Source organism: Haemaphysalis longicornis, unplaced genomic scaffold (genome assembly GCF_048455015.1).
Source record: "Haemaphysalis longicornis isolate Haplotype H1 unplaced genomic scaffold, Haemaphysalis longicornis Haplotype H1 scaffold_1, whole genome shotgun sequence".
Taxonomy (NCBI): Eukaryota; Metazoa; Arthropoda; class Arachnida; order Ixodida; family Ixodidae; genus Haemaphysalis; species Haemaphysalis longicornis.
Genome location: NW_027526203.1, coordinates 315,107,804 through 315,134,350, shown reverse-complemented (window position 1 = coordinate 315,134,350; position 26,547 = coordinate 315,107,804). Strand labels below are relative to the sequence as shown.

At 47.4% G+C, this 26,547-nt stretch overlaps 1 protein-coding gene across 2 annotated transcripts in view; it reads left to right on the top strand.

The window, feature by feature from the left end:
• Positions 1-26,547, top strand: part of LOC144150782 (GTPase-activating Rap/Ran-GAP domain-like protein 3) — a 751,818-nt gene that overhangs the window by 716,346 nt on the left and 8,925 nt on the right. For both annotated transcript variants that reach the window (XM_077682183.1, XM_077682182.1), the window contains exons 20-26: positions 3,031-3,180; positions 6,311-6,424; positions 10,468-10,845; positions 12,359-12,439; positions 14,156-14,274; positions 18,130-18,250; positions 20,772-20,953. In XM_077682183.1, the coding sequence (XP_077538309.1) occupies positions 3,031-3,180; positions 6,311-6,424; positions 10,468-10,845; positions 12,359-12,439; positions 14,156-14,274; positions 18,130-18,250; positions 20,772-20,953 (1,145 nt within the window). The remainder of the gene's footprint in view (positions 1-3,030; positions 3,181-6,310; positions 6,425-10,467; positions 10,846-12,358; positions 12,440-14,155; positions 14,275-18,129; positions 18,251-20,771; positions 20,954-26,547) is intronic.

The window sequence follows — 26,547 nt, the reverse complement described above, 5'->3', positions numbered from 1 at the left end:
AAAATGAATGCCCTAATTCAGTGTTTCTGTGCGAAGTTTTTCAGTCCCTTCTTTCTCTCTCAGCTCGTTGTTTTATTCGCTTCTTAGCAGCAGTCTCGCTGACTAGCCCAAAACGTGTCTAAATGTTTAGTGACCATATGCAGCATTTCTCGAAGTTCCCTCAACATTTTCGTCAGCCTCAGTTCGGACAAAAACACTTGGCACGTTTTCAGGGATTTCGGCACAATACTGTAGACTAATTGAGTTCTACTCTAGTAAAATTGGCTCCTGCTTAGCCAATTTGGTAGTACTTATGACCCCCATAATTTTTATGTTCAGAGTAGTAACTTGCATTTAATGCACTGAATACTCTTTTTATGCATATTCCATTGTTTGTCGTAGTTAAAGGGGCCATGAAGACAAAATGCAAGCTTGGTTTATTCGAAATATTGCCTCGTTGAAATAACACTGACACCACCTTCAACGAAAATTTCACTAAAATAAGCTGTATAACGAAGAAAACAGAGAATGCCATTGCGACTCACTGGCGACTTTTCCGCACTGAACCTATGGCGTATTATGGGCACATTGTTGTGACTGGCTGAGGTCGACGAAATCCAACGCAAATTAGACAGGTTAAACAGCGATTATAAGCTTACGAAACGAGCCATTGCCGCTTAAATTTAGTGCACGTTCTTTTTGTAGTAGTAAGAATGTTGAGCTAAGCAATGGAATGTACCAACGAAATGGCAAACATAGAAGCACTATTGCGTACGGCGCGCACTATACCGGCCGACGCTGCACAGCCGCCGAGCGCGTTGGGTTTGTCTGACGCGACACTGGCTAACTGGCATAAGCGAAAATGCCACTTACGTGACCGAATTCCTGTAAAGTCCTACCCACTATTTCACGACACGATTACTATCAACGGTAACAATGAGCCAGGTGCAAGTCCGGTCAGAAAAAAAGAAAGAAAATGTGTATGGAAAGTGGTTCCTGAATGCGGTATTGTTACGCCAACTATGAAGGCAGACGGTAACCAGGCCAAAAAAAGAATTAAGCGAACCCGGGTTGTGTGGTCTCCTGGTGATGAGGTTGCGTTTCTGGCTGTCAATCGCATGAACCAAGTACAAACCCCGCAAGCAGCTGTTTATTCGTTTTAATCTTGTTTTAATTGAAACATTTCTTTTTATCACGCGTGATATCTATGCACGGCAAATTTGAGCATTATATACAAAATTTCAGGTGGTTTTGTCCCCTTTAGGCCAGTTCCGACGATAGTTTTGTACTTTCTTTTGTACTTTTCAGTGATTTCGTCCTTTTTATGTTGGTTTCGGCTACTTCGGTTCAGTTTCTTTGTACATTAACGTGATGTTACCCGGGGTTAGGCAGGTTTTGGTTCAGAGTATTTTTTTAACTGGGGTGGTTTGTCCCCTTTAACAAGGTCGGGTGCAACTGCTCCGTAGCTAGCTCAGCAAAGTCTAGCTGCGGTAAGCGTATGTGCACGATTGTTTTTTTTTAAATTGAGGTTGTTTTCTCCGTTTTAGGTTGGTTTTGACTGTTATTACATTTAGGATGCTTCATTTTGCAACACATCAATTAGCGGGCGAATTGAAATTTTGGCTTAAATTGTTTAATTTCTCAGTAAATAAAGCATCGCTTGCTGCCGGACAAGGGCTGAAGGCACTGGTGTAAAAAAACACCAAATGTTTTCATAAAACAAACTTGTGCTTTCTCTCCATGGCATCTTTAGGTTAAAAATGGTGTCGCTCCTTTGTTTCAAGCACGCGCATTGTAAGGACCAAAAAAATCGCGACGTGCGGAAAATAGCAGCGCATGCTGGGAGAGGGAAACAACAGCGATGGAGGAAGGTTCTGAGGAAGGGCGACAAAGCGTGCGCCAGGAAAGGGCGACAGCAGCGCCGGAGGAGAGTAGGCCGCTGTCGCACGCGCAATACGAGCCGCCCCGAGGGGCGAAGGTAGCGATGCACTCGAACAGGAGGCTCCTGGCGTGCGAGCGAGCGAGCCGAGCCGAGCTTTGGAGGCCGCTGTCCGGGGGGCTTGTCAAGTGGTAACGGTTCAACAGCAGTTCAACAGAAGGTCCGACTAGGCTTTCGCCTTCACATTTTTAGAAAGTTCTGAGCAGCCGCCGTAATTTTTGGCGCATGTGGCTAGAAATGCTTCAACGGGAGGAGAGTAGGCTAGCACAGTTGCCTAATTTTGCGGTAACCCCTTCGGCAATGCCGGTCACGTGGTAAGTCATACGGCACGTGAATGTGTGTTCACAAACTGACTAGGGGTCTCGTTTATTTGCCTGCCAAGGACGGTCTTGAGCAGTTCCTGGACAGTTCAAAACTGCTGTCGCAATAAAAATTCTACAGACAAGTAAAATACGAAGCTGCTTTGGAGCAGTTCTGAACATTCCAAAATGGCGGGTAAAATAGGCCGAAGGTGTCGCGGTGAATTTTTTTCTGAATCAGTACCTGCAACCGAGCGAACTTTTCTGGGTATTTTAGGCACAGTACGGTAATGCGACTTCTGGCTGCAGAAAAGCATTTGAGTGTACTAATGGCTAAGAGGGGTGGAGGGATGCTACGGAGGGATCCGATTCTTCCATAAAAAAAGATTTGGTGCTCACTGCATTTCGATGGTTGCTAAGAAACGTTTATGCGCTGCTGGTGTTCACACCCAAGTGACATGCTTCGGTAAGTGAATTTTTAAGAACATTTGATAAGAAAACACCATCATTTTTGTAGGCTCCGTTATTTTAATAGATCATATTCTTTTCCTGGGATCATATTCTTTGCCTAATAGATCATATTCTTTGCTTTACCTTTCTACATTTGAAGTCATTTTGCGGCGACATAAATGTTCATAAAATTTTAAAAACGTACGCTTCGCGCCTCAACATCACGTCACACGACTTTCTTCTCAAAAGATTGGTATTCTTTGCTGGTGGTGTGAACAGTGGTGTGTCATAGAACTATGGCCGACGTTTGACATTCATCGATGGCCCTCGTGCAATACATGTTGCCTCTCCTGTCTATTTCAGGCAACAACAAACTAGTCCTTGGGACCGAATCCGGTATATTTCTGATTGAAGAGGGCCTCACACACCGGATGATATTCGACAAGACCGTCGTGGTCAAACAAATCAGCGTGGTTGAAGCCCACGGCATTTTGCTCTTCAGAACAGACCGAGGTATGTGCATGAATCGTGTCTACTCTGTTCGCCTCGCGCCTCTTTGTAGTGGCACGCATGCGTCCACACACGTGCGTAACACCAATAAAAGACAGAAACGTGCGCATTCGGCCCTTTAAAAGCGCTGCTTTTTCGGAGGGACTTGAATACCTGAATCATTAACGACAAACAATGAACAAACAGCGACGAACGTTTTCATGCAGTGCGGCCCGAATTCATATTTCGCGTAAACGGGATGTGTAGGTGCCGTGACAAGTATTTGGAACAAGAATTTGTGAATATCACAAAATATTTCTCTTATTGGCTTTATGACAGCCATTAAAAGTTTATAGGGCAATCGAGGGGGAGGGAGGGGCCAGCAGCGTCTAGTCACGACGAAGAGTGAGGAAGCAAGTATAGTAGGCACGTGCGCAGATCGTTCACCCCAGTGCGAGCATCGCCTGCTGTTCCCGCAAGCACGACGCATCCCCGTCCGCTGTTCGTCGGTTGGCTCTGTTCACCACCTAATGGTGACAGCGAGTTCGCGCACGCGCATACGGCTGTAGGACTATTCGTCGAAAGGCAATTCGCAGCAGGGCAACTCGTAGTATGGTAATTCGTCTAGATGACGATTCGTCACCGTATTAAACACGTCTCATAGGTTAGGGAGTGCTATGAACTGGGGTAGTTGCAAGGTACTGGTTCGTTCTAGGCCGGCTTCAGACTGTTGCCGCAACTGTCGCAATATCTTTAAAGAATGACGTCATTTCACGTCTCAGCCAACCGAACTGCGTGACGCGCCGTTTTCTTTACGTCCATATCTCACGATATGGCTGTTGCGTCGGTAGTCTGAGCATAGCCTGAACATAGAACACAACACGCGACATAGCGCAGACTAACAACAAACTTTCTTAAGGAAGCATGCAGTTTATAAAAAAGTCCAACCCTTCGCCCTTGCGCACAATGAATGCTTCGTACGTTTTAAAAAGGATAAAAATAGTGCAAACAACGTAGGTCATGGTTCAACACAAGTACCTCTCAAGGCACCCTGATTCTTCTAATCCAAAATTAAGAAGAGCTATCTCGCTGTAATCGAGTTTATTGTTTATCAAGTATTTTGTCACGAAATGTGGGGAGAAACAAAGTTCTTGTAGAAATGACATTGCTGGTGCGAACTGGTGCCCCCCTATAAACCAGAAAAAAACAAACTTCGAAAGTTAGCCAACAAAATGTCGTGCATAGCAGAGCGTCAGGGAATGGATTTCCGTAGTATTTTCTCTCGTTCCCGCAAGCACCGAATTAGATCGAGAACATTGTTAATCAAACAAGAACAGTCTCAGATAATGACCGCTAAGCTAGGCTCTTTCTTTATCAAACAAGACTGTGCAGCATATGAAAAGGAAACGCGCGCATCGCTTCGTACGCAATATAGCCGGGCGCGGCTATACGCTGGTAACAAAAGAAATCAGAAGGCATTGCTCGCGGCAATATTACTTGAAATTTGTAAATACGGGTGAAGATTTTCCCTGATTTAGTGTTTTCTTAGTAGCAAAATGTCTAGATTTGGCTTAATTGCTGTAGTTTCATAGTAGACTGCCTAATTTTGTGGGAATACCCCACAAGCAAGTTATAAATATGTTTTACTAATTTGATAGGGCAACCACACAGGTGTTAGTTCACGAAAAGAGTTTGATTGGGTTTCATAACTGCACACATACATTTTCCCTTCACGTATAAGGAAAATAAATGCCTAGAAAATGATTTTCTACCATTTGCCTGTTGAACGTCTTCTTGTATGCCTTGAGAGTTCGTTCTAGAAGCTGCACGCTTCCTGGCCCAGTGAACCTTTGGCCTTGAGGGATGAGATTGCCCCGATGAATGGTCAGCTTAAGAGTAAATTGAACTTTTGTTTCTGAATTTTATCTTTTATACGTACATGTTCCGTGCCTCAACCTATTTCTCATTTAGGTGACCTATAAGCCTTTAAACGTTAAAGTTTTCTTCCTAAACTACTAGTTGCCTTAACGATGAATAGCCCTACGCGACGACTCACCCTACGCAACGAATCGCCCTGTTACGACTTGCCCTCGAATTGTCTTTCGACGAATGGTCCGTGTGCCCGTGCACCCGGTTCCCTGCTTGAAGTCAAAAGCCTTATATGTGCCATTACGACAAAAGGCTGCGGTTTTGGCAGCGTGATTGGAAGATGGTCGCGTGAGGCTTTGCGGTCACAGCTCATCGACATTGAATGCCGAATGGCAATGGTGGTGCCTCGCGTGAAGCGTCCTGCATAGCGTCGGCTCATGAAGCACGAACTCGAGCATTTTTCTTTAATCTCTAGCTGAAAAACCCGCCTCGGAGAAGCAGACGACGGCCAGGATGGGTGAATTCGCCTCGGATAAGAGCATGAGTACGCATCAGATTAGAACAGGAGTACGCAACAACGTAATCTTGAAAACCTGCGAACGTGCGCCCCACAGTTCACTGACGGGCTTCTTCAATGTGTTTCAGCGTGCCCGGGCAGGTATCCCATGTGTATACAGAACTTTAGGATTCGGCACACGCGTCTGCCGTCGGTAATTTCACCACTTGGCGCCGTGACAAGGCTGGCGCACCCACCCGGCGACGCTCCCTTGACATAACTAAAGAAGTGGCTAGACGTACATGCCGATAATATTCGAGGTTTTATAATGTTGAAGGTGACAATTTTAAGCCCTGGTTAGAGTACATGCTTACTGATACCGTAGAAATGCCTTTACTTCCACCTAAAAATCAACGTACAGTTCTCTCGGCTTTGCGACATTAAAAACGCCTTCTAAATCTCTCTCAAATCGAAGCATACATGTGCGGAATGTCGGGAGAAATCTCATTCTTAGGCACCTACTGTGAAAAAATTCAAATCAGGATTAGCAAGTGTAACTCGTAAGTGCGTATATTTTCACTGAGTTCTCATTGTAGCAACCGCAGTTTGTCTACAGTGCTTGTTTACTGTTGGGTTATGGCGTAGTGGTGAGCTGGTGCTAGCCAGACACGCTATAGTTTACGTCGAACAAAACAAAACAACAAAACAAAAACCAGCTAACTATAGCACGCTTCAAATTATTTAGGCGAACCTCCGGTGTATCTCGATTCTTCCTGAATTTCTGTGCAGGAAGAGACAGCAGGATCCACGTGTTCCGACTGAGCGACTTCGATGGAGACACGGGAAGTTCCTTAGTGCGCACGCGGTCCGACCTCCGAGACCACAAGCTGGAGCGTACTAAAGGTGACCACTTCACTCCCTCACTCCCGACGATTGCTTCGAAGCAGCTTTGACGATTTCCGGTTGCCCTAGATGCGAAATATCGCAGTATTCCCGCATAGTCAGCTTCTCGAAGGCGGGAGGACGAAGTGCTGCAGAAATCGTACGCCTTTTCAATGATTTTTACACGAAAGTATTTTATTCCGGGACTCACGAAGATTTCACTTACGTCATATCCGTCACGAAAGTGACGCCACTACAACAAAGCAAGCGGCCTGTAAAGGGTGCACCCCTGCATGCAGGGTCTTCTTACGGGGAAGCAACCTTTAGTACTAAAGAGTACGTTATACCTCGGGTTGCTCGTTTTCGGGTTTTATACTTTAATACGAAAGTGGTTTATCCCGGGATACACCAAGATTTCACTGACGTCATATCCGTCACGGAAATGACGCCAGTGCACCTTTGACGAAGCTACCCTCCAGTAGGACGGCGCCCGCCAAGCACACCCACAAGACAGCCGCTGACCCGCAAATCATGCTCAGCTGCAGATTTCGCTGCACATTACACTTTCGTGTTTTACCGATTCCTATGGCAAAGGAATCAACCATATTTTTTTTAAATATCTTCTGTAATGCTTTTCGCTGCCGTACAGCCAAATTGTTCAAGGTATTTGGAGCTCAAGAGAAAATAGGTTGTCTCGTCGACCACTTTTTACTCGTTTGTCCGTTTTCAGACAGAAGCCGCGAGCATATCTTCATGTCCTAGTTTTCAGTGTAATACGAGCTTTTTGATTGGCTCCCTGCTCAAGGGAGGCCTGGTATCCAAATGGGCAGTTTATTTTCATCTAAGCTCTTTTGTAACATTTTTTCAGTCATGCGGTTTTGTAATGACACAAGTTTTCAATGGGTCCCTGCAGGCCGACATATGTATTTTTGTCGTCCATTTCTATCATCCCGTAGACACCGCGCTGTTACGAAAGCAGCAGCATCCAATTAAAATGCAGCGCACGTGCTGCAGTAACGTTTTTTAAACGCAATTTTTGGGCATATTGAAGCGCCTATGGCGGGAAGGGCTCATTTCCCGTTTTATTTTCAGATTTTTGTGTCTTGTTATAGCGGATATTGCATTTCACCGAGGAATTGTCGCTCCTGTGGCTATGTCATTGTAACGAGGTTGGACTTCCAGTATCCGGAAGTACCCGACAGTTATGTGTAAATCGCAAATCTGGGTTAGCAAACACCAAAGAATAACAAAATTTTGCATTGCAAAATCACTTTAAAGAGCACGCATAGAAATTACGAGCAACAGCAAACCTCAGCGATGGGGCATCAAGGAAAAACACCTACAAATAAGTTGTACAGCCTGCTGTCTAACCACCTGCCATGTTTAATCATATGCTGAATATTCGACTGCAGGGTAAGAAGGCCCCCTCTCACGCAATATTATCTCATGTAAGTACGTAAATTAAGAGAACCTGTTTCATATTTAACAAGCCGGAGATACCTCTTGCCTCTAAAGTTCATCGTTGTGGAAGTATGCGGAATAAATTTGGCCACCCGTGCTCTTTTGACGTGGACCGATGTTTGATACAAATGTACAGCCATGAGCTTAAGTTTACGGACCATGGGAGCGGTGGTGAAAACTAATCGCTGCGCCGTCTGGTTGCGGGGCTCCTGCTGTCGAGACCGCGCAGGGCGCAGGCACAGTATAGCACCTGTGCCACTATCGCTCCCTCTCTCTGCGATTGCCTTACGCTCCGACAAACTGGCGCCAGGAGAACCTCGCTGGCCTTTTAGGGTGCTTATCAACACACCTTCTGTGGAAACGCTCGCGTAATCGGTGTTAACCCTGTTCAATGGGCAGGACTGGTGCGCTAGCGCTTATGTCGTACGTGTAGCTTTTTTAAACATCTCAGCAACATATTTCGACGCAGAAGAAAATCGGTTTCAGAGATAGGGAGATGCACGGCAGTGTTCCCCTAACCAGCGTAGTTCTCCTGGCGGTGACTTATTGAAGCAGATGGCAGTCTCGAAGAGGCAAGTGATAGTGACATGCACGTAATACTGATTGGACGCGCCTGCGCAGTGCGTGGGCCTCGACAGCAGGTGCCGCGCAACCAGGCGGCGCAGCGGTTAGTTTTCGCCACCGCTCCCATGGTCTGTAGATTCGTGCATTGTACTTTGGCATAAAAGGCTCCGAGGAGCAGTTCGCTGCAGGTTTGTGGTGGGAGCCAGATGAGTGCTTCGGCGTGGACCCCCCTCCCCATACAAAATACACGCTAAGGCAATACCGTAGTTCAGCTTCCCACAATGCGCTCCAGTGACCGAAACATGTAAAAAAAAATTACACCATCTTCCCGTAGGGGAACCCTGAGTAGTATGCGAAGCAGCCATGGGGTCGACTGAAGTTCCCATTAGTTTTCAGTTCGTCGTTTCCGCTGACTTTCAGCTTCGCGTGCCTTCGTTGTATCAGTAGCTTCTTCACGTAGTTTAAATGAGTGAAGGACATAAGACGCGTTCGTAGCACATGCTCCCGTCTCGGTTTGTAGCGCAGTGGGAAGAGCGCCACGTACCTCCCGTTGCGGCCAGAGAGTCGTGGGACCGCAACTGGTCGCCGCCTAACTATTTCTTTTTATGGTGGACTGCGCTGACGCCAGCCCAAACGCTGACGGGGCTGAAGAGACGCGCATGCGCAGTAGAGTGCGGACGGCGGACAACGACAACGAGGGAGGGAGGGAGGGACACAGCCCCGAGCATGAGATGCTTTGCATCTAAAACAAAGCAAATTCGGCGAATGCCAAGAAGGAGCATACATTCTGAATAAAAAATCGCATCTGCGCCGGGTCATTGCGCAATGGAGGACGTCGTGCTTTCATTGCATGATGTCAAAGCGCAGACCGAACTTTTCAGTCAAATCGTACGTTCACCATCGTCATTCGATGAAATTTTATTCTTGGCGCATTGGACTTATCAATCCGGTGCATTGTGGTGAAGCTGAACCACGAGATTGCCTTAGAATGAACGACTTGTTCCACTAAGCTATGTCAGACTGCCGAATCAAGACACAACTTAACATAGTGTTTGCCATAAAAGGGGAAACGTCTTATATAAAGAACCATACATAAAAAGTGGCACCTTCGCCCCACCTCCGCACACTCCCGCACACAGAGTATACAGACCTTTAGTCAAGAACTGCCCCAGGGGTCTACACCCCAACATATCGTCGAGGGTATACAAGGCTCTCGCATTCTTGACAAAGTACAAACATTAGTTTTCCACGGAGTTCACCAGAGAGCGCCATTGTGGATGCAGTAAACGTAAATGGCTTGGCAAGCGCCGGATATCTTTGCAAAATTGGACCTCAGGCCATCGCCACACGACGCAGCCCCATAAGGTTTCTCACGCCCAAAAACCACTGAGGTGTTTGACGAAGGAAATTTCGGTCACCAAGACTATAGTCACTAAAAAGCTGATTTAGTGACACCAACCCCGCCCGCAGGTGTAAAGGAGCGTGCCTCAAGGCGCACGAAAGCACTGGATTTTCGTGGCCAAAATCGATTATTGCACCCCCGCAAAACAAAGGACAAAAATAAGGCACATAGTACGTGCGCTGCCTAGTTCTATGACCAGCGGAGTAGTGGCGCGACCTCCAGGCGGTTTCGTGCATAGCCCAAGCTGTATCATTTCTGGCGGCGGCTGAAACTAGGAAAATAGATGGCAGCGAAATCGGTACTGTACCCGTTGGGCGCCACTGTGTGCGCAGGCAAGGCGCGTTTCTGGTTGGTCACTTGAGGCCGATACAGGTCAGGCGGCTGGCCGCCCGTACACAATACACAACATGTGCAAATCCGCAACATGTGCACATACGGTTCTAATTTATCCGAGTATGGGTAGTGGTACGCTGCTTGACTACCTAGCTAAACCCCATATAAGGACCGATCTTCGAAGCAGATGTAACATATATCATCCGGTTTTCTACAGCCCTCGAAAGTTCGCATTCTCCGAAAGCGCGAACGAAGAAGGACGCGTCGGAGATCGTAATGCGGGCGCACTGTCCTGTCCACGCAGGATGCCACCTGTACGCTCTCAGCCGGCCGGGCGGCAGCCACCTGCGCATGGCGGCGGCCGTTGGCCGGCGTCTGCTGGTGCTGCAGTGGCGCCACTCCGCCGCCTGGACCACCTGGTGCGCCGCTTCGGACACGGACACGGTGGACGGCTTCCAGCTGGTGCGCGAGCTGCTGGTGCCCGAGGCCCCTGCGCTGCTGACGCTCGTCGACAGCCCCGACAACCACATCTGCGTCGGCTACCGCCACCAGTTCGACCTGGTGAGCGAGAAGACGGGCGACGCCACGCGCCTACACTCGGTGGACGCGGCCAAGGCGCACCTGGTCGCCGCGCTCGACATATACGAGGACGACGAGGCCGAGCTCCTGCTTTGCTACAACCGTAAGTGCCTCTTCACGCTACGCATACCTTGCTAAGAATTGTATGCAGAGCCTTCAAGGACGGGGCAAGCGCTTGTGCTGCGTACAAGGACAAGGGCCAGCGTCTGCCCAATGTACTCTTTGTTTCGTGTTTCGACTTTTAACGCGCTGCTTACGATGCTTCTAAACGACAACAACCTACTAACCCACATTAGCGCGTTATCACGTACACTAATGTAGCTCCCATAGTGTTACGCGTATCTCGTATATTTCCACAAACACGAGGTTCATCAGACTGATACCTACATTTTTCAAATGATCGGCGTGCAATCTGCTGCGTCAGATTCAAGATGGCTTAAAGTAGAATCTCACTGGAACAAAGCATGCCAGGCGATGCAATGTCATATTATCGTTTCCCGTCAGTGCTACTACATTCAGGACAATTTTTAAAAAGCGGCCCATCACTTTCTTATGATTAACTTCTACAATTTAGCCAGCAGAAGGAATCAATTTGTATGCACACGTCCTTGAAAGCCGTTAACCACTCCGAAAGTAGCTGCCTGTAAATAATTTCTAAACTACCGGCGAGTCTATCACGGCGAACTGAAAAATCATGCACCCATCCGTCCAAAGAGGACGATGGTTGAACATGAAGCTTTCTCGTGAGGGATTCCTTGATTGTCGTCTGAGTTTGGACTTAGACTTGCAGACTTTTTGGATTTTGACTCGTTGAGCTTTGTCTTTGACTCGCACGCAGTTTGGGCTCCTGACCGCAGTGGCTTTGACTTCGACCCTTCGCAATTCGATTTCACACGAAGTAAGCTTCGCGTTCAACCATCGTCGTCGTTAGACGGAGGGGTGCGTGATTTTTCTGTCTAATTTTGCACGTTCATGCACCCCTCTCCAAATCTAAACTGTTCCGGCCGGGTCGGAATGGCGCAATCGGATAGACGTCGGCTTCATACCTCGAGGGACCGAGGTTCGGTTCCGAGCACGGAAGCGTTTTTTTTTCTTAACTTCGCCCACGATCATCATCATCGTCAGAGCAAGTCGGCTTTCCTGCAATACGTTTTGTGGTGTGCAGGGGCGCCATTTGTGAGACATAGAAAGCATTGCGTTAAAACAAATGGCGGAATGAGTGAAAGTGGTCGCACGGCGATATGGCTGCTCGTCATCATAACCCAAGTGTATTTGGCCAGGTGAGTGGCTTCCACTTCTGGTTGGTGCTAGGGGTCCTTGTCATGGCTAAATCATTCAGTTTGGAAGACACCCATTTATTGAATGTTTATTCAAAAGCTGTATTTGAACAAGGCGGTGAGAAGGAACTTGTCAAGTTGGCTATTCTGCGCTTGTTCGATATAACAGAACGAGTTCGGGTACAGCACCTAATGTGCACTGTACAAACCGCAGATATTGTTAAGCAATGTTGTAAGTGCAGTGTGCATTATAAGGGCTATAAGTTGTCAGAGAAAAAAAAAATGGCGAGAGCATATTGCAGCAATTTTTTAACGGTCGCTTTCTCTATTTGTTTTCAGATACAACACATTTTCAGAAGCTAAGTGACGAGAGCACCACGGAATTCGACTTCCAATGGAACGCTGTGCCGGACAACATTGGTAAGAAAGCAACGTGAACAGTTCAGCTTCTTCATATGGCTACGCAGACCTCTCAGCAAATGGCTGCAAGGACAAATCTTAGACAATAAAGGCACAAAATGAGCATTTATGTTAACATGATTAGTTTGCTTAACGCTACGTGAAACCAGCACATGCATTGGCTGGAAAACTGTGGCAAAGAACGCCTTCTCTAAAAGTTGCAGACCTGCTCTCGGAGCGAACAACCCCCTGCTTCTTCAAAGCTTCCTGCTTCTTCTAAACTCTATCTCACATCCAGGCACTATACCGTGGCTTACCGTCCCCACTTCTTTCAAAGGAGTCTTGAAAACAATCAGGATTAGCACTAACATTCTGCCCTGAAGTTGGGTTGCTTAAACAACGTCTCTTTTCCTCCCTCCCTCGCTCTCTTTGTGTCTGTCTGTCTGTCTCCCCACGTCCTATTTCTTTTTTCCATCTCACCACTGCCACCTCTCCCATCCCATCGTCTTTTCGTTTTATGCCATTCCCATTATCATCCAGCTCCCCCTTTCCACTTCTCCGCTCCACTCGCCTTCCGATTACCTCTTCCTTGTCCTTTTCCGCTCACACTCTCTCTCATTCACCTTCCGCCTTCGTCTTCCTCCTATACCCCAGGCCCTCCTCCCATTTTCTTCCCTCTCCCTATGCCTGCTCCCCTCCCGCTCCATCTCCTTCCGCCGATGCCTTTGCCCTCTCTTGAATGCTTCTTCTTCGCCTTCTTTTTCTCTCCGTAGATACCATCCCCTTCCTCTCATATCTGCGTGCCTCCTCCTTCTGCACGTCCTCATTCACCTCTCCTCTCCATCCTCCTCCTCTGCCACTACTCTCCTGTTCTCATCCTCCTCTTTCTTGACCTCTCCATGCATCGGCTCTGCCAGCTCCCTCCCCCTTCTCTCCGATACATTCCGCTGCGCTGCTCTGCTATATCCTTTATTCGCTTTCCCTATCCGGCTCCCTCCCTCGGGTCACAGGATCCACCCGTAAGTCACGTGACTTCACGGTGACCCATGGGCGATGTATGGGTAGGTCACTTCTGGTTCACGGGTGGGTCACTATTTCCTGGGTCGCAAGTTACCTGTGACGCCACATCCCATGCTTGGCTCACTGACTGGTCGTTAGTGTAACCAGCGATGCATAAATCGTCATTGGGTTCATGACCCACTAGCGAAAAGTCCCGTTAGTAACATTTTTGACTGATTCAGTTGACAGAGAGGCCGAGGAAAATTTTCACGTTTACCCATCCCTACGAACACCGTTAAAAAATATCAGTGAGATTATTTGCTGCTTGAAGCAGTGTGCTTGTTCCCTGGGAACCACGCCGCAAATGCGGAAAAAAAACCGTCACCTGTGCTTAATGGCGAAGTGAGATGCATGAAGAGTACTTCTGCGCCGTTTCTAAATCTAAGTAAAATAGTGCCCCCCCCCCCCTCCCCCCCCCCTCCAAAAAAAAAAAGCGATGTATGCGACAAGCTGCTTCTCCTGAAAAAAGTAACAGTGTTGCATTTCTGCTTAGTTTATTGTATACCATTATTTTTAGCAAAAAGATATTTTCGCTAATGATTATTGGCGTATGTCTGGCTGTCTCCTTATGCATGTTAGAAGCTCCTCGTGTTCCCCGAGTTATGCCGGACGTGCAGATTTCAACAATCACTGTCTAGTTGTTTCAGTGTCGCCTGTTCTGTCGATTTTGTTTCCCAGTGTGCGTATTCCCGTACATCATGGCCTTCACCTACGAGAGTATCGAGATTCGCCTCATCATCAACGGAAATCTCGTGCACAACATGGTTATGCCCAAGCTGAAATTGATCACTTCTAAGGTGAGACTAAATACACTATCGATGTCGCTAACAATAAGCACGGCTGATGTGTTTAAACCTGGCCACTTTACAACGGGCCTCCTCGGTTATCAGTCCTGGATCGTCCGCGGGCTGCCAGAGACCCGGTCCGGCGGTCGATTTTCCCATGTACTCCTATGCGACTTCCGGTCCTAACACAGTCCTCGGACGGCCCGTGGACCGTCCAGGACTGGTAAATCGAGGCAGCTCAATGTTTGAAGTGTAAAGACGCCTGTCCGTACCAAATGAGCACCGTCGCTCCGCGCACTCCGCCTTTTAAGGGGGGAGGTGGGGATCGGAGTGAACTTTTTTTGTTTCGTTTTTTGGCCTAGAATAACGAAATTTGGCGATCACACTAAAACACTCGAAATGGTAAAATTTAATATATATGATGATGATGATATTTTAGAACTTTTTGTGTTACAGAGGCTTGCATGTTGCTTGCTCGTGGAAAGGCTAGCAAGGTATTGAAACACGGCAAAAAGTTCTAAATATTTTTGATTTGTAGTAAACATAACACTTCAGGACACAACAGTCTTACAATTTTCGCACCCTGTATTTCTTTTATATAGAACAGTATTTTGACCCGTGCACAGTAGGACACAACTGACTAAGAAGTAAGTATCGAATAAAAAAATAACTAGGCCCTAAAATGAAAATCCGAGACTATCGTGCCATGCAGAACGCTTGAAGGAATAAAATAAGACAGGGTCAAAATCCGCCCAGTGGTTGCCATGCTATCCTCTCCACGAGCAACGAAGAGCTCTTGAAATGCACTTAAAGATTACAAGGACTTCATGATTTTCCAACTGCACCAGCAGTATAGTCCTTGCTGTCCTTGCTTGGGGCCAACCTCACAGACCTCTGCCCTTTGATTTGGTGCATCTGGGATGCCTTCCTGAATCACTGAAAATTTCATGCGCAGGTCTTCAGATGTGTACAAGTTCACTAGGTACACAGTTACAACATTAATTAATATTATAAAACCACGCTCTTCTCCTTCAGGCAAAAAAAAAATCCTTCGAACATCGACAAAAAGACAACGCAATGTGCCAATAAATATATCAGATTGTAAAACGCTGCTACCTTCAGGTGGTTTTTAAATTACTATTTGAAGGCTGAAAGTAGTATTTTGTAATCTTTGGCTTTGTTGTACGAACGAGTGTACAGCCCCGGCAAAAGTTGCTCAAAACAAGGTGACGGGTTTTTGCACCTCATCAGCCTTCCCCTTACAACCTCGAAAACCACAGAGCTCCGAAAACTGCAGTTTCTTCACAAACTTGCGCTCATATTTTGTCGCCCCCGCTGACATAAGCGTTTTCCTTTAGCATTGTGCGATGGTTTGCGACGGGAAAAGTTTGAAAACGTATAGAATCTTCAACGTGCAATCTGAAATTATGACTTCCGAAAAAAAGATCTTTTGGTTATTTTTCGCCATTTGATCCCCGCGTCCCCCACTAACGCGACAGCAATAAATCCTTCCTTGAGCGTATAAGCTGCCATCGGCGTCTGTAGCTGCGAAACGGCTCTTTAAACCGCCGACGGCGCAAAGGGAATAGAAATAAAGAAATTGGGAAGAAAAATGAATCAAGTAAGTTATAACTCTGGATGGCAATAAAACCCACGCTTGCGTAATGCGAATCATGCAAGCAGGCATCCCACAAACCTGTGGACTTCATGACTGTAGCTTACTGAAGGCGGGCCTAATGCATGGGCTGTGCAATTCGACTTCGAAAACGCCGACAACCGGTGCACGCAGCTCGACGCACAACGAGTGAGAGGTTGCTTGCCACGTCGGTAGGCTAAGCACTAACGTAACCACACATTACAGCTAAATAAAGACATAGCAAGGTACCCACTCAGGAGGGTCGGCTAGTGACGATGACTGTGGCTGACTAACACATCCTGTACTTCGACGTTTCAGTTCACACAGCTCGACGTACGACGCATTGTGCGTTTCTTGTCATGTATAGGTAAGCTAAACATAAAAGTAACTGCGATTTTCAAGGCCCGGGGAGATCGGGCAGCGAGGACTACTCGACACAGGTGCCGGGAAGAGAGTGTTTATATCACGCGAGATATGCGCCAGAGAACAGAATATGGGATGGCCGTAATCGCCAGACGAGGTGAGGGGGAAGGCGTGTGTTGCTTGAGTCGCGACGTACACAACAGCCCTTCTTATACTTAAATTGGATCACCGTATCGTTTCAATGAACGGTATTTGCGTTTGGGAGGGTGGTTCGATTTTAAAGGAAGGAGGAAAAGAAATGGACTGGGGATATTTTTAACTCATCTGGGAGTTCACCAGCACACAGCCCCGTCCGGGGGTGGGGGAGAATAGGATAGGGCAGAGAAAAGCAAAGTTAAGGGGTGTTTGCGTTGGCGGTGCTACGGTCTCGAGTCCATTAGGGTTCCTCCCCCGTCACGGAGCGGGGGTGAGGGGGAACGTCCAGGCACCTTAGACTCAGTTTCTGGGTGTTGCGTGGGCCCTCGAGGTTGGTCTTCGCAGGATTGCGTCGCACAATTGTTCCACCGCACTACAGCCTCTCCATGTTGGGAGTGGGGCGCCGCTCCAGGTGCGCCAGTGGTCCCGTGTAGCCGTCAGTCTCTTCAAAAACATATGGATGGCGTGCCAGAACCTTCCTGATGTCGTACATGGGATCAGTAATCTGGTTGATCCCGTACGCGGTAATGTGCAGTGCTAAAAACCGGCCACGTTCTAGTAATTTGCAGCAACGTCAGCATGACCAAACAAAATCTTGACATACCTTAACCGACCATTACAACTAGATTGCCGGTATATATTTGAATGCACCCGCCGCAGTGGCTCAGTGGCTAAGGCGTTGTGCTGCTGAGCGCAAGGACGTGGGTTTGATCTCGGCCGTGGTGGCTGCTTTTCTAATGGAGACGGAAAACGAAACGCCGGTTTGTCGAGATTTCGGCGCACGTTGAAGATCTACAGGGGGTCAAAAATTAATCCGGAGCCCTCCACTACGGCGCGCCTCATAGCCCAAGGGCCTTCGGCACGTTAAACCCCACAATCACGCAGTTAACATATTGGAATGCGGTTTTATGCAAATGGAAAGTATGAGGGTTGTGTATGATTGGGCCGTTTCTTTCACAATTCATAAAAGTTCAAATGCAGCCATAACATCAAGCTTTGCACTATTGCGAAGTGGTCCGTGTCAACCGAGTGGAGCTTTTAGGAGACTGCCTCCCCCCCCCCCCCCCCCCCCTCCAGTCGTTCGGGGAAGAGATTGTTCTGTACACAATAGAGCACGAGGTAAAGAATACTGACGCCTGATCTGTCTAGGAGCTATCGATAGGCCATACGGATGCTTAACCTTCTCTCAAGGCCTAATACATCGCGAGCAAAAATAAAATTCTGCGGTTCCTAAGCCCATAGTGAACAGAACGAATTGCGTCTTTGTAAAATAAAATAGCAACACAGTCGGTGCGTGCACATCGTATTCAAATTTTAAGCATGTCTTCGTCTTATTGGTAAGTTCCAAGAGGTAAAGCTGTGTGTTGCAAGTTATACGTACATACTGTGCACGATTTCGCAAGCGCCGCACTATTAAATCAGCCCGAAGACTAACAGTACCTGGCAAACCTGACTTGGAAAATGAAAATAAAACACCTTTAGGTGAGCCCCTGCCAATCGTGGCTTCTGAAAACGCCCTTGACGTTAACTCAACTCATTCGCTACACGTTGTCTGCTTACACCCGAATGTTGTTACACGCAAGTTTGAATTTGTCTTTTTCGTCGAGTGCCTTTGGGGAACTTGCTTTGGCCGATTTGTTGAATTGCGTATTTGCTTCCTTCTTTGCCCACAGAGCGACATCTTTTTCGTGAGCACTGCACCCGAGTTCTTTCAAGTTCGGAAGGAGCGAATCAAGGAGGATCGCGTGGAGCGTGACTCCAGCGTGTCGCCTCCGTCCTCGCCTCATTGTGAGTGTGCGTGCCCACTTTTTTTCTACCACTCTCCTGCATGTACTACCGCACACTAGTCATGGCTGCAGCGCTGCATGATTTGCCCGTGTAGGCGCACGTCAACCTCATGGGAAGAGCGCTTTGATTCCCGCCACGTCTCGTGCAAGTTCTTCATTAATTAATGGCTAAATTAACCGAATGCATTTCGATTGCTTCTAAAATATAAGAACTGGCAACTACATTAGAAACATATATTCAAAGAATGATAAAATTTGAGAACTAAGAACAGAAAGCCAGGAGAGCGAGGTTGAAAGGAGGTTCTTTGCGACTTCATGGTGTTAATGTATACGGTATGCTGAGCGCGCATTTACGCCAGCATGGTGCGTGTTGCTCTGTGGACAGAACAAGTAAAGCTCTTGCTCATTCGCCCAAGTGAGGTGCAAGTGTGTGTCATATTGCGTTTGACCTGCATGTCTTTCATTTTAATAAACAAATGGGACGCACGAAAGACATTTGCGGAGTCGCCTTCATTTCAAGTGAACGAAAAAAATGAGCGCTGACAATGCCACGTGAGCCTCAAGGGGCGAAGCACAGAACTTATTCCGTATACGTGGATCAATGTTGTTTCGAAAGTAAAAAGTTAGGCTGTAGAGTTCAGAGCGCAAATGTGGACTGCGCCAACAAGTCAGCAGAAAATGAGGAGTTTTTTTTTTTTTTTTTCCAAAATGAGCCAAATACCGAAACCGAAACTAAGCTAAATTTGGGGATAATAAACAGTACTTCTAGAAAGTGTTCATACGAAAACCCGTTCAAAACGAAATGAGCCAAATATACAGAGAAACACGAACTCAAAATGGCTATTTCGATTCAAAATCAGTCAGTTCTGCTAAACTGAGCATCGGTGGCTGCGGAAGCGGCGGCAGCGGCGGCCGCTCAGCTGTTAATCAGCCGACTATCGTGCGCCAGTTCTTGTCCGCGCCCCTCCTCGCCACTCCTCCTCGCCGCTGCCGCTTGCGCGGCGGCCCGGCGACAGATCGTACATGCGAGACGGGTGGCCTTCCGGCACGACCTTGAACTCAAGATGGCGGATGGACGCGCAACTCTGCTCCCCTAGGGGAGCTACATACAGGAACTCTATCAAAAACGAGCCAAGAACGCGACCTGTCTGAATCAAAATGAGCCAAATACACTCAACCAATGTGCGCTCTCTCTGCACGACTCGTGATCAAGCAGCCAACATGGCCGTCGCTTCTCCGCTTCGCCTCTGCAGCTCTTGGCTTGTTTTGCTGTTTTCTGACGAGTTTACTCGTTCCAGATGGAAGACGGCGGTAACAAAGAGATTGGTGGCCGGTCCGTTACTAAAAGAAGTAGTTATCCTATGCTACGTAGCGCACAATGAGCGCGAAACGTACCACTACTGAAATGCGCGCGCAGGAAGAAAACGTTCAAGGGAGCTCTTGTTTCGCCACCTGCAGCAATAAGTTTCAAGTACAAATTTCTGGCACCTCCGAAGAAACCGTGGTGCTTTTATTTGAACGTTTCGCCCTTCTGGACGTCCCGGGACGTCTGCTTTTAAACAATTTGGAGAATCATGGCAGCAGCATGAAGTGTTGAAGTATTTTTCCGACGTTTGCACGAGATTCCGAAATGAGGAAAGGGCAGCTGACGAGCAGGAAGAGTGCGGATGTTGCCGAGGAGACTCTCCTGTCCACACTCAGCCGTGGTCACGGCACGCAGTGACTTCTGTTTCAGTGCAGCAAGGGATTGCAGCTAGAAGATGACAGTCATGTCACTCATTTATGCATATTAGTTCAAAAAGTGCTCAAGTAATACTGTTCCAACCGGTTGTCACTAGCAAGGACCGGTGCAATAAACAACTTTTTATTCAAAATGGGTCAAATCCTGCGTGTCACATTTATGTGTGCCACATGGGAATTTTACAAGTACCTACCAAGAGAAGTAATGCAGCCATATTTCTATATGAGTGCTCAAATAAGATCCTTTCCTCCCTTGGCCAGAGATTATTTCAATAGGTGCCACCGTTATGTCGGTAGCAAAAAATGACGTTTTTCTCAATTCCATCAAAAATGGATTTGGCTCATTTTGGAAAAAAAAAAAAAAAAAAAACTCAAATCCAAAAAAGTTGATCGTGCGAGAAAATATGTCCCTCCCCCTGTCGAAGAATCGCTGCACATTTGCCACGCTAGGTGAGGAGCGCTTCCGTTGTGCCTGTTCCATTTTGTCCCGTCCTTTTGCGCTCTCTATTTTTCGCAAGAAGACAAGCGCTAAAACAAATGGAGGCGAGCGTGGTTCGTTGAATTTACTTACGTCCCCGGTGCACTGCCGACTGCACTAAGGGGGAATGTCACCAGTTTCATACTCTTTTGGTATTTCTAAACAATGACGTTGTCTAACGTCTGGGCCAACCAAATTACGCGAAGCGCCGTTTCTCACGTCTGTAGCCTACGATAAATGCTTGTTCCCTCAGTTGTCAGGACACGGCGTGCCGTGGTGAGCCTCCCGTGCCTCTTTTGCTACTTTGCAGCGACGGGCAGCACCGGCTCAAACGACGGCGCCAAGCCCCTGCGGGTGTACCGCATATCGTTCAGTTGCCTCACCGGCAACTCGCCGTGCGAGAGGCGGGTGCCCACGCCGTCTCTACCGTCTCCACAGCCCCTGCTGGCCACGCCGTCCTTTGGGTCGTCTTACCTATCACCCGACTTTCAGGTATGTCCCCGTTCGGGAAACAGTGGAAACAACACGGGAAATGACGGTCCCGGATGACGCGCCTGTCGTTAATAACGGCGTTGAATTCGCTGATGATGTGACCCCTTGCTTTCTGGAAGTCTAAGTGGATGGGCTGATTTTTTCATGTTGTTTGGCGTAAAAACAGTGGTATCATCCCTAGGATGGAACTCTAACAAGCTCTAACACCTCTACAATCTGCCTCAAACAGTTGGGAGATGTTAATAGGAGAAAAAAGTGCACGGAGAGGCCGATTTGCTAACGAGGTTCACCCAACCAAAGTCTAGGTTAACCAAGTTAACCTAGAACTTGATTTGATACTCTCCACTAGGGGATCGGGATTCATAGAATTTAAGACAAAGCAAACAAAAAGGAAGAGATAGGAGCGTAAATGCACGCGCACTCATAATCCTTAATTTTTCTCAGGCACCATGGACTTTCGTCTATACATTTATAGTTAGGGAAACGAAGAAAAGTTTCGGTCGCTTTGTGTGAAATTGATGGTGGGGACCAATCTCTCAACACTGTCTCTATCCGGAACAGCAAATTATTTAATCGGCTGAGCTCAGCGGCTAGCACACTTCTCGCTGGTGAATATTTGTGCAGTAACGACAAAGTACCACTGTCTCTGCGATCGACTTGCTACCCAGTTACGTCCTAGGCATACGACGTTTTACGTGCATTGCACGAAGGCTCGCTACTGGGTTCGAATATCTAAGTACAGTCTGGCACTGAGCGTCTTACGAGTGAATTAATCAACCTCGTGCACATGGTGTGCAGCGCGCGAGATTTGATTAGTCAGTTTCGCCCCGTCAAATAAACAAATGGCGGGGTGAAACGCTGCCCCACTCCTTTCCGTAAGTTTATCTCCTCTCCCGGCAGGAAACAGGCCGCGGGGTCATGTTTTTCACAGCCCGTGAAGGGTCCTGGCGCCGTCGTGGCCACAAGTGTCGTTTCCTCATGCAATCGTAACCCATTGCCATTATTGTGGCACGTATTGGCGTCCGCACGTCTGCGCAAAGATACCCCACGAGCCACGGCCCTTTCTTACTCCCCCTTAGATGCACGCTAGGGAGACATCGTGAGGCCCCGGGGAGGGGGGCAAGTACGCATGACCCCTCTGCGCGCGCGCGCATCTTTCAGCTCGAAACTCTCCCATGCCGGTGCTAAAAAGTGGTCAGAAAGCAACTTTGCACATGTAATCGAAATAACTTGTTTATTATTAAAGGAACACTAAAGTTTAAAAGCAAGTTCACGCATATCGGTAGGTCAGAGTGTCGTGAATACAAATATACCACTCGCAACCGCAGTAGTTGCTTATTAACACAGAAAGTACCAAAAGCATGAAAATAGGTGTCGCCACCCCATACGCGTTCCCGCGCCGCATTTTATGACATCACGAATCTTTAATGGTGAAGTGCAAGGTTGGGGCACCTTGCCGAAGCGTCCTTCCGAAATTAACAAATACTGAGACAGCAGGGACATGTAAATGTAAAATAAATATATGCAGGGACATTTGCCTGTCATGTGCTTTTTAAAAGACACAAACCTAAAATAGGATGCCAAAGTCCACGCGGTATGCTTTGTTTCAGCTTTGATTTCGTCGATATGTTACAAACGCAGTCAAAACATGCATGCGTGCGTGTAAACGATAGAGCCCAACGTACCTGTTTACCAATAGCGCATATATATGCAACAGCCAGTGGAAAAAAATTAAAGCCGTTCCACTCAACGTCAATGCTGTCGGAAGTGCAGAGCAGTGATTCGCCATAATGGGCTAGCGCCGTTATCCGCTCACTGCTACCACCTAATGCAATTCAAATTTCCCGCCTCCACAGTGCTCGCGCGCTCCCTGCCTGAAACAGCGCCAGTGGGAGTTCTGTTCTTTTTGTGCTTGCTTTTTCTCCCGCACGTGCCGGCGTTGCACTGCCATTTTTTTTTTTTCGCTTACTATGGCAATAACCAACCCAATGAGCGTTCCGAACTAAATGAACGCGTTCGGTGCCGGTTAATTATGTAGTATATTTTGCCTCAAATGTACCTGCAGTTTTCTTTGCGCTAAACAACGGGGAGATGTATGACAAGCGCCAACGGTTCACGAGTTTCGAACGGTTATGACTATTTAAACCGCTTGGTTTTCGAAGCCTCTGCGGGACGCCCTACGACGGGTACGCCGGGCTCTACTTGGGTCCGTCATCTCGCTGCGCCGCCTGATTCCGGCAGTTACAGCGTTACAGCGAACTACGACGACAAGGAGAGCCCCTAAAGTGCTCTGCACCTAAAATCAGAGATTATTAGCGCAATTGCTTTGAAACAAGACGGTCAACGCCACTTAGGAAGTTGCGCGCGCATTTCCTACATCTGCTCCCAGGCGCCAGCACCTCCTTGGAGGCTCTGCACATAGAGGGCGGGGCTTGATGGTCAACTTCTCGCGCAGCAGCCATACGAAGATGGCGTCAAAAACAACTCTTTTCTGATTGGCTTCCAATCTCTGCGACGAAAGCGAAAGCCAATGAGAACAGGCACCATAGACGAAGGCGACGATCGAGTAATATTGAAGATAAGGCCCCGGCTTGCTCTGGACAAAAAATTATCTTTAGGGTCGCAAAAATGGACGCGAAATGGTAGAGAGAACTTTCAGCTTTGAATCTTTATTTTTCCGCAGACAAGGCATCGTTGGCAGCTGAGCAAAAGTCGAGAAAACTACAAAACTCATGACCGCTTAGTTAAAAAATTTGTTCAGGCTTTAGTGTCCATTTACGAATATCTCAGGGCGGATAATAGCTGAAGGTGATAGAAAATTCTAATCCGTAATCTAAATACCTCTTCATAAAATGTCTGAGCCGGCCGTGTCAAATGATCCCCGAAGAGTCAGCGCCTATAAAATAAAAGGCTATCAAAAGTGAAAATAAATGAGCAAACTGGACCATGTGGGACATAAGGGAGACAAAACCACCATCGGTCCTTTTACAAAAGAAAAATGGACCATGTGTGACATCATCATCATCATCAGCAGCAGCAGCAGCAGCAGCCTATCTACGCCCACTGCAGGGCAAAGGCCTCTCCCATTATTCTCCAATTACCTCGGTCCTGTGCCAACTGTGACCAATTTATCCCCGCAAACTTCTTGATCTCATCTGCCCATCTAACTTTCTGCCGCCCCCTGCAACGCTTGCCTTCTCTAGGGATCCATTCTGTTACCCTTAATGACCAGCGGTTATCTTGCATTCACATTACAAGCCCTGCCCACGTCCATTTCTTTTTCTTAATCACTACTAATATGTCGTTAACACGTGTTTGTTCCCTGACCCACTCCGCTCTCTTCTTGTCCCTTAATGTTACACCTATCATTTTACGCTCCATTGCACGCTGAGTCGTTCTCAATTTAAGTTAACCCTCTTAGTGAGCCTCCAGGTTTCTGCCCCGTAGGTGAGTACCGGTAAGATGCAGCTGTCATACACTTTCTTCTTCAGCGGCAATGGTAGGCTGCTATTCATTATCTGAGAATGTCTGCCATATGCACCCCACCCCATTCTTATCCTTCTAATTATCTCTGCCTCATGGTTGGGATCTGGGGTCACAACTTGGCCTAAGTAGATATATTCGCTTACCACTTCCACTGTCTCACCACCTATCTCAAACCGCTGTGCTGTCCCGAGGTTATTGATCATTACTTTAGTTTTCTGCATATTAATTTTCAGGCCCATGGTTCTACTCTGTTCGTCCAGTGCGGAAAGCATGCTTTGCAATTCGTCCCCCGAGTTACTTAGCAAGGCAACGTCATCAGCAAATCTGAGGTTACTGAGGTATTCTCCATTAACCCTTACTCCCACCTGTTCCCAATCCAGCGTTCCGAATACTTCTTGTAAACATGCTGTGAATAACATTGGAGAGATTGTGTCTCCTTGTCTGACACCCTTCCTTATAGGTATTTTACTGCTCTCCTTATGGAGGATGATGGTAGCTGTGGACCCATTGTAGATATCCTCTAGTATTCTTACATAATGCTCATCTGCCCCCTGGTTCTGTAATGCCTGAATGACTGCTAGGGTTTCGACCGAGTCAAATGCTTTCTCATAATCTATGAAGGCTATATATAGGGGTTCAGAATACTCAGCGCACTTCTCTGTCACCTGATTGATCATGTGAATATGGCCTATTGTTGAATAACCTTTACGGAACCCTGCTTGTTTTTTAGGTTGACTGAAATCTAAGGTTGCAATAATTCTGTTAGCGGTTACCTTGGTAAGTACCTTGTAGACAACTGACAGTAAGCTGATCGGCCTGTAATTTTTCAAGTGCTTCATGTCGCCTTTCTTATGGATTAGGATGATGTTCGCGTTCTTCCAAGATTCCGGTACACTTGCGGTCATTAGGCATTGCGTATACAGGTTTGCCAGTTTTTCAAGTACAATTTCTCCGCCATCCTTCAAGAGGTCTGCTGTTATCTGATCCTCGCCAGGTGCTTTGCCCCCTTTCATTTCTTTCAAAGCCTTCCTTACTTCTTCGGTCGTTACTGGTGGGATGTCTATCTCCTCTGAACTACTGTCTCGTTCGGCATTATCCTGGATGTCCCGGCTACTGTACAGGTCCCTATATAACTCCTCGGCCACTGTGACTATATTATCCCTATTTGTGATGACATTGCCTTGCTTATCTTTAAGTGCATACATCTGATTTTTCCCCGCGCCAAGACGCCTCTTCACTGCTTTCAGGCTACCTCCGTTCTTTACAGCGTATTCGATCCTCTCCATATTATACTTCCGTATGTCAGCTGTCTTGCGCTTATTGATTAACTTCGAAAGCTCCGCTAGTTCTATTCTGTCAGCTGCAGTAGAGATTGTCATGGTTTTCCGTTTCCTAATTGGATCTTTCGTCTCCTGTGAAAGTTTACCAGTATCCTGTCTAGCCATAGTGCCCCCGACTTCTACTGCACACTCCGTGATAATGAGTGTAAGGTTATCGCTGGCTTCCTGTGCCGTAAGCTCGGCTTCATCGTTAAGAGCTGAATATCGGTTCTGCAGCGCGATCCTGAATTCTTCTGCTTTACGTCTTACTGTTAGCTCATTTATCGGCTTCTTTCGTACTAGCTTGTTGCGGTCGCTCCTCAAATCTAGCCTAATTCGAGATCTTACCATACGGTGGTCACTAAACCTTACCCTTCCGAGCACTTCCACATCCTGCACGACGCCAGGGTTATCGCATAATATGAAGTCTGTTTCATTTTTATGCTCCCCATTCGGGCTCCTCCAGGTCCACTTCCGACTCTCCCGTTTACAGAAAAAAGTATTCATTATGCGTAGGTTATTCCGTTCTGCAAACTCAACTAGTAGGTCCCCCCTACTATTTCTACAGCCCAGACCATAGTTCCCAACTGCCTTGTCTCCAGCCTGATTCTTGCCTACTTTAGCATTGAAGTCCCCCATAACTACGATATACTGTGTTTTTACTTTGGCCATTGCCGATTCCACATCTTCATAGAAGCGTTCCACTACTTGGTCGTCGGGGCTGGATGTGGGCGCGTAGCCCTGCACCACCTTGAGCTTGTACCTCTTATTGAGCCTAATTACAAGACC